Source organism: Manacus vitellinus, unplaced genomic scaffold (assembly GCF_001715985.3).
Source record: "Manacus vitellinus isolate BGI_N305 unplaced genomic scaffold, ASM171598v3 scaffold_9_pilon, whole genome shotgun sequence".
Classification (NCBI taxonomy): domain Eukaryota; kingdom Metazoa; phylum Chordata; class Aves; order Passeriformes; family Pipridae; genus Manacus; species Manacus vitellinus.
The window spans coordinates 17,545,901-17,554,519 of record NW_021940917.1 but is presented as its reverse complement, the minus strand read 5'-3'; the positions used below and the strand labels follow the sequence as shown (position 1 = coordinate 17,554,519).

Below are 8,619 nucleotides of genomic sequence, written 5' to 3'. Positions count from 1 at the left end.
GCCCCTACCGGCCGCGTGCGCCCCGGCAGCAGGAAGGGCTCCCCTCATCCCCGTATCCAGGAGGGCGCTCAGCGGAGCCTTTGCCTAAATTCAGGGAACGGCAGAGATTGGCCGCCTTAGCCTCGTTTCGTGTAATTTGATTCTAAACTCCCTTTTGCCCCCACCACGCAGCTCTTCGTGGAAACCCATAACTTTCCACCCCGACCCTTGTCAGCAGAGTAAATGAGTAGTCGAGCGAAAAGCTTTAAGCTGCACATGTAACCTCAGCATGAACTGCGGAAGCAACAGGTAAATACCTCCCTCTAAAACCTGGGGTTTGTCGTAACTTCTGCTGCTCTACCTACTGCTGGTGGTGTCAAAGGTGATTGTTCTGCCTTAGGGGAAAGTAGAGCAATCTAGTGTGGTGAGGAAAGCCATCTGTGCCGTTAAGAGTAAGTTAAGAAGCTGCAGGAATTCTTTCTAGAAGTAAGTTGTGTAAAATGAAAAGCAAAACATACAAACAAACAAAAATCACGTGTTACGGCTCCAAATAAGAAACAGGTTTAAACTCCACAGAAGCTAAATGCAGCTGGCTTTTGCTTTCTGCTGTGTTCAATAGCTGCTTGAAACCTGTGCTGCGTGGGTAGGTATTCTCAACTGCCTCCAAACAGTATTTTTGATTTGTTGTTTTATTTTATAGGGAAAAAAAAAGTTATCATACACTGGTCCTTTTTTTTTTTTTTTTGCATCAGAGCCAACTTACACTAAGCAAAATCAGAGGGACTTAGTAAAAACAAGATGAATTGATTAAGAAGAAGGGAGTTTTCAGAGACTGCGAAGTGGTATTTGCCGGATAATTAGGCGACCTTAAAATGCATTTAAAGTGAAGCTTTGTTTTCCCAAGTAAATAACAGCATACATACTAATTTACAGTGGAATTAGTTAATAGGCCAAATCCTGCAGCCTTTTCACAGCCAAGACTCTCCTTTCAACTGATCAGGAAGTGCTGCAAGATGTGGTTTATAACCTAATAATTACTAGGAACAAATCCTTCTTGTATTTTTGTTAAAACAAATCAGAATATATAGACAACATGCAATATCACATGGAGAACATCTTTAATGTGTATGCAGTTACATCCCAAAATATAAAAATGCACAACAAGCACGAATGAGGTAAAAAGATATGGCATGTGTATCTCCTTATTTTAAAACTGTGAATTACTGTGACTGTTTTCAATCTGCTGAAGTTAGTCCCTTTGGACCAAATTCTGCTTCTTTTACTAACATGTATAAACTTAGTAAAAAGAAAAAAGCACTGCTTTCAACAGTAAGGTAAGGAGAATTTGGCCTTTTCAACACAAGCTGCAAGGGGTAAAGAGAGTAAGAAATAATTGAAAAATGCTTTAGTATGTTTTACTTAATCACCAGCCAAAAAAAGGAACATTTCTAACAGTTCCTCACATATGAATACACGACAAGCTAAAGTCAACATGGAGCTGCAACAAATTTCTTCAGTTCATTCTATGTTTTATCATTTCTATAGTTTAGGTAAAAATGTAGGGGGAAGTTCTCTGTGCTTAAGTTTACAGAAACTGTGCTATAAAATAGAGCCCCTACTGGTGTCCATTAGTTTTAACAAAGAGCCTGGTCATAGGTTAATACTGGTAGATGATATTGTAGCCCACCACATGCTAACTGTTATCACTGTGAAACTAGTACAGGGAAGCCTATGTCTAAAAGAATAAGAATTAAAGGAACAAAACAATGCTTTCATAATACAGTTATTTTGCAGAGAGAATAACATTTTATGCACGGGTACCGACTATTTTCTTAATCACAAAGTCATCAAAAGTCTTTGCAAAGTAGTTTTCATTTTGCAGAACATGTTGTGCATGGGCTGGTGTTAACTACACATTTTTAAAATTGGAAGAAATAATATCTTCAAACTTTATATAGAGCTAAACGAAAAGAAACATTGAGTTTGCTCCAGTAAATTCTTAAATCTACACTGAAAGGTCGAAGCCTTTTGACATTTTAAGGGACTCATGTGGAACTGTAAATGCATTAAGTACAGAATGTGTTAAATGTTAAAGTATATAAGTGATTCAGACTATCTCAGTGACATGAGAAAAAAAATTACAGAAAGTGACATAAAGAGTGTGTCCTCATCAGTCCTTCCTGACTGAGACAAATCAGCCTGATTTTGTTGAAATCAATAGAGTGTTGTCAATTTCCTCTCTTTTAGTCCCCCCGATGTTATGTTTACAGAATTCACATATATTTATTCACATATATTTACATCAGTCCCTTGGGGGCTGGCAGGGCAAGGATTCTCTCAGGCCCCACCACAGGCTTGACTTCTCATTTCTTCAGTTTTCTGAGACCATTCATGATCACTGATAAAAAACCACAAACATTTCAAATCATCACTCGAAGACATCAATATCACTCTTCAACTTCCGCAGCCTTCCCCCCACCATGGTTTTTTCTAAATCCTGCTGTAGTTACTGTCTTACCTTATGTAAGCAAGGGCAGAATCCCCACTCTCCCCGTGCCCCCATTTCACTCAGTCTGTTTAGAGTGATTTATTTCTGGGGATTAGGGTAAGTAGGGACAGATCATACTGTTGAATTCAAAATGTCAGCATCTAGCAATATGAACACCACTGTCAGCCAGGGACTTTCCTTGGTTTATTTTTTCTCTTTACGTAATCATCTAACTGTAAAAGCAATCAAGTTTATACATACAAAAGTGATTTAAGATTACCTCAGCTTTACATTATGTACAAGGTTGCCTCTAGTAATTGTTATCAACCTCCCCCCCAAACCTTTAAACCTTTTCATAGGGATATAGTTGTTAATTATCTTTGCATGTGTTTTATATAAAAATATTGATTATACCATTGATTTTTTTAAAATATTTCAGATTTGCTTCAAACTTTTACACCTTAACAAAATATGCTAGATTAATGGAAAGAAAATCTATTCTGCTTTGAAGGGGGATTACTACCTTAAGGCCACATATAACTATTGAGATTAGAAACAGAACTTCACATCTTCCTGTGTCTAAGGTGCTTTTCAAATGTTATCTCAGTATAAAGAAACTTGTTTAAAAGCAGATTAAACTAAATACTTTTTGATGCTCAAGATATATGGGGACCAGTGGAAGTTTTCTCCACCTAAGCATGAATGAAAAGAGTTCTATTCCACTTTAGAAAATGTTGCCCTTCCACTGAACATTGAATTTCCACTATCTGTTAGCTCACAGACTCTGAATGTTTAGTCTGTAATTCTATACTGTTATTTACATGTTCAAAACGAAGGGTTTATTTAAAAGGTATATATTTAAGACCACTTCAAACAACTTCTCTTTACCAGGTCTTGCTTCAGAGCAAATCTTACATTTACATCTGAACTCCATCATACAATCAGATGACCCGTGGAGTAGGATATGTGTCAAACTGTTGTGAGCTTGATATCTCTGCTGGTTAAAAGTGCATCAACTTTAAAAGTGCAGAGCTAAGCCCATAGGAACTCAATATTATTATGCCACACCACTAATTCCTGTGATCCTGTTGAGTTTAGGTTATTCAGTGAAATTTACTCCCAGGTCACCGTTGTTTTCATGTGAGTTACCTCTAAAAGTCATATTGTGAATTGATCAAGATATTTGTGAATGAAATATATGAATAGCTAAAAATATATTTTCAACACACTGTATAGGTAGAATGCATGGCCAAGTCACAGCTTAAGTAGAACAGGTTTTCACAACTCTTTGATTATATCCTTTTAATTTGCTAATTTCTTATTCAGAAAAAAAATAATGTGTGGCAATTGTTGGCATTTTGACAGAGAGCTCAACTGTACAAGGAAGGTAGCAGAGTATTCTACTCAAATTGAAGTCACTTAAAAGACAGCAAGGCACTCTATGTGAACCTGGGTTCCACACAACTTCCCTTGCTAAAGTCTTGCTCAAAGAGGAGCTTCCTCACATTTCTAAACTGAATCATCTAACAAGAAAACAGATCACCTGATCAGTTATGGAGAAAAGGCCAATCCAAAATGATCAGCAAATTGTTCCCATTTTTGGAACACCTTAAAAGAGCAAGATGATTTGATACCTGCAAATCATCTGATGGAGAAAAAATATTACTGATTTCCAAGAATCATAGAATCATTTAGTTTGGAAAAGACCTCTGAGATCATTGAGTCCAACCTTTGAGTGATCACCACCTTGTCAATTGGACCATGGCACTAAGTGCCAAGTCCAATCATTTCTGGGACACTAAAATGACAAGAGCTCAGAGACAGAAATTAGCTCTCTAACCTTTGAACATAAATAGAAAGTTAAATCAACACAAGAAGAAACATACTAGGTCTTAAAACCTTGAATGCAGATTCCACCAGCCAACTTTAAATCTTTGCCCATTGTGACCAAGGAGAGACCAAGTAAGTAAGATTTCTTTTGAACATTAAAGATTTCAAAGCTTGATTCAAAGCTCTCTGCTTGATTTCTTCGATACAGAGGCAAACCCATCAAAATCCCGAGCTTCTCATCAAATTCAAACAACTAAATAAGAAACTGCATTTCCTAAATTTTCAAGAACGTTGAAAAAGCATCTTTCTGTCTCATTTCCTTATTAAGAAGATGGCAAAGCACAGCTTGATTTGCATTTTGGGAGTTATCTGAAAACTGTGAAGATGTAATCATTCATAAAAATGTAGAGTCCTATCTATGAATTTCTATCTCTAACCAGAGGAAAGGCAAAAATAACAGTTCAAGACCTTGTGTGGCATTGTGAATCTCTGATAACAATTTTTTCCATTGATGGCAAAATGTACTTGCTTTGTTTCTGAAGGAAATTACTTACTTTGAAGGATCAGGTGGAAGGATGATAGAAAAATGGCATATGAAAAAAGAAATTGGAAACAATAATTAGCCTACCCTTTAAGCTTTTGTTCTTTGCAGTTCAAAACTTTGTTATTCAAAAGGTAGAGCAGAAAAAGACGCTAGGTTTTAAGAAATTTTGAGTCAGTGAGAATTAAGGTTCCAGCCCTTCCACAGTTTACATGCATATCTGAATTTAAAAGAGAAAAGCTTTTGGGATTGATGTGTATAAGTTTAAAGTATTAATTTACAAGTGCTATTGAAATCTTGTTCCAATCTTTATAAAACTCTGCCTGTACTGAACAGCATATACAATTTACTGTCGACATTATGTAACTATTGCTTTCATAGGGTGTAGGGTCAGCAGGCAGGAATAGAAGAAAATTTTTGGTAGAAACTGCAAACACCTGGAACTGAGTAAAAAACTTAGCATTTATGATAAACCCAAAATTATTGGCAACTACATTAGTTTATCAGTAAATGTTAGGTAGATATCTGCTATGTTTAAACTAGGAAGTTTAAAAGACTCTATAAGCCATATTTATCCCAGCCCTGCTAGTCAGCCTGTCTGTTTCAGAATTTATTCTTATTTTATGCAGAGAAATAGGCCAATCAAGTCAAGAATTATACAGTGAGTTCAAAATACTCTCCATACTTACAAACGCAGTAATGCTGAGTGGTATTAACATCATAATCCATTTACAGCATTCTGTCTTTGGGAAAAAAACGCCAAAACCCCTGTTTTGTTTCTCAGTCACGGAATCAGTATAGCTCAGAAGCATATGAACTCAAAAATAAAAATGAAGAACTCAGGACTGGGAATGACAATGCAATGCAGGCAAATCTTGTGTGACTTGAAATGTGGCTCCAAGAGATGTTTAAAAAACTGAATGAGTTCTAGACAGGCAGTTAAACTGCTGTATAGTCTTCATATTATCGGTGTAGGTGTGTTATTATTTTTATTATGTAACAATATATCTATTACATTATTAACTTGCCCTGAGACAGGCAGGGAAATGGATCCAGGAGAAGCCAGTGTAGAGGTGATTGAAAAGTAATCGAGGAAAAAAAAGTCAAGTAAAACAAGAGAGGATAAAGAGAAGATAAGATATCACTTCAAAAGCTGTAAGTCAAAGGAAGCTGTCCATGTAGGAAAGTTATTTCCTTTCTGTTTTGTAAAGTAAGGCATATAAATAATCTTGCTTCTTTCTTTCTTTCTGTGTAGACGTAAAGAGAGCATTCAATAGCATAACTAAGCAAAGATAATCACTTATTTCTAGACATTCATCCTCAGGTTGTTACCTATCTGCAAGCACTGAAGATATCATGAAGCCTTAGAGAAATGAGATTAACTAGTCTCTCCAGTCATTATTCATTTAAATGACATTGCGAATATCCCATTTGCACTTTCCTTTGCCGCAGGAGAGAAAGACTTCATTATAGCTACCAGATAAAAAGCAAACATTGTAGAAATGATTTATTTTCTCCTATCCAAAGGATTTATTCATAAGGACTGCTGTGTGGTAGAACAGGCTGCCTTGCTCTTTTAGCCTCTGTAACTGGGAAACCCATTAAGACCACATGAGTTGTCAAAGCACACGGTATGTTACATACCCTATGAGTACTGTCCACAGGCACTCGCTTTGAAGGCAGGCCAATGGCAAACAGTGGCACCAGGAGACCAGCTCAAATATAGAGAAATCAAGGTGACAGCACATAAAACACAAGTTGTGCAAGACCTCTGTCGAACAGGCAGGAAGCCAAGAACACATGGCTAAAGGGTTTCCAAGCTGCTCTCTAGAAGTCTTTTGCTCGAACTGAGGTGGAAAAAAAAATTACTGCCATCATATGAGATGTTCTAAGTTTTGCTTCTCAGTAATTAATCTCTGCCCCCCTCTCCCTCCCATTATGCTGAGACAGATAAGAATAAAAGCATAAATGTTGGTGTATTTAAGTGAGGTCAGGCAGTAGAAATTAATAAATTGGCAAGCCACAGAATGGTGATGATGTTCCTGGCCAAAACCGGGAAGTGTCAGTCAACAGAGAGCTCAAAGATCTGCGCTGTGGAGGAGACACTAGTTTCTGTTTGCAGAGCTCCCTGAAGATTAAAAACGCTATGTATCATCACTATGTAAAACGCTCAGTTATCCAATAAAATGCTATGATGTGCTGCCAGAAAACTTTGATATTACTTATAAATAATGTAGATCTGATGTTCAGGGTCGCTCCTGCATTTTCTGCCAGTGCAAAAGCTTGTACGCCAAGGATTTTACCTCCATGCCTAGATAAGTGTGTAAGCCTGATTCCTGTCCAATATGAAGGAAAGATGTTTCCATGTATTCAGATTAAGTACTACTGTATGACACCTGGGACAGATAGTATGAACATATCACTAAAAAACCTAAAGAAATGGCTATCCTGCCAAGAAAAGACTAGCAATTGTTCTATACGCTTAAAGGATTTCAAGGTCCCAGTATCACAGCCTTTTACAGTTTACTCACATGCCTACGAAAGCATATTTTTATCTTAATTTTTGGTGAAAAAAAGCACATAGACACAATCTAGTGATCTGTTGAAAGCTACACAAATTGAGTTTAAAGTCACATACATGACTGTGACCTCTCACTTCCAAGCTGGTCTTCTAGATAGAAGATCCAGTTATTTTGACATTTATGTTAGGTAACATAATAGCAATCCAAGATGTTATAAATTCAGTCGTTTTATAAACAAGTAAGATCATCTTCACTTTACCCCTCCCATCTTTAATTTTGGTGTGAAGGAAAGGGGAAGAGCAGGGTCTAGAAGCAATAGGGATGGCTGATTTAACAAGGTGAGTGTCAGTGTGTGACAGTTTTTCAGAGATAGTGAAACTGGCTTAACCTTTTGTACAAACTAAGCTTTTTCATGAATATACTCAGAAGATGAGTTTAAATGGAAAATATACTTTAAGTTAAAATAAAAAGCCTATCTGGCCTTTGCTACTCAAAAAAAAAAAAAAAAAAAGAAAAAAGGGAATATACTTTAAAACCTTGCAGTTACCCAGGAAAGGTAAGTCTTTGCAGAACATAGATCAGAGAATGTTGGTGGGTTTTTTTTGCTTCGGGAAACCTATGTTTGGTATTTGCACACTGGTGCCAAGGCAGCACCTCCAGTTTCCTTCTCAATGTAGCAAGATTTCTTTGTACTACAGTTACTTATCCCCTCATTCATCAGTCTGCACATATTAGGAGAAAGCCTTCCTTTGATCTTTGGAAATAAAGACATCTCTTCTGGAAAAGTATTCCAAATGCAAAAAGGAACCAAAGAAATATTTTTTTGCAAAGCAAAGAAGAAACCTGGGGGTGTGGGTGGAGAGATGGAGGCTTTAAAATACAACCTGTGAGGTACCAAATTCAAGTTATTACAGATTAAATCAAAGAGTGGGGTCCCTCGCCTGCTTAAATAGCTACCTTCTTTGTGCCCAGGTGTTCTAGAACAAAAAGCCTCTTATTATTACAGCTACAACTGTGGGGGCTGCGAAGGCAAAAACTTACACAGGTGGGACTCTTCCCATTTAATAAAAATCTTAAATTCAACTTGAAACCATTGGTTGTTTAGAAGAAACCCGGGTCCAGAAACCTGCATTCAGGCTGATTTTAGTTCTGACAAGGAAGTTAAATATAGGGTTTTATATTACATATGCATCGTGATGGCTATCGCTTGTATTTCACAGCCTATATAAAAGCATAATTGTTATTGTCTATTCTCCAAT

The 8,619-nt window shown here is 36.9% G+C and overlaps 1 protein-coding gene across 1 annotated transcript in view; it reads right to left on the bottom strand.

Moving 5' to 3' along the window:
- Nucleotides 1–48, bottom strand: part of ADAMTS19 (ADAM metallopeptidase with thrombospondin type 1 motif 19) — a 140,186-nt gene extending 140,138 nt beyond the window's left edge. The window contains exon 1 of the mRNA XM_029965459.1: nt 9–48. Coding sequence (XP_029821319.1) covers nt 9–48 — 40 coding nt within the window. The remainder of the gene's footprint in view (nt 1–8) is intronic.
- Between the last annotated feature and the right edge of the window lie 8,571 nt (nt 49–8,619).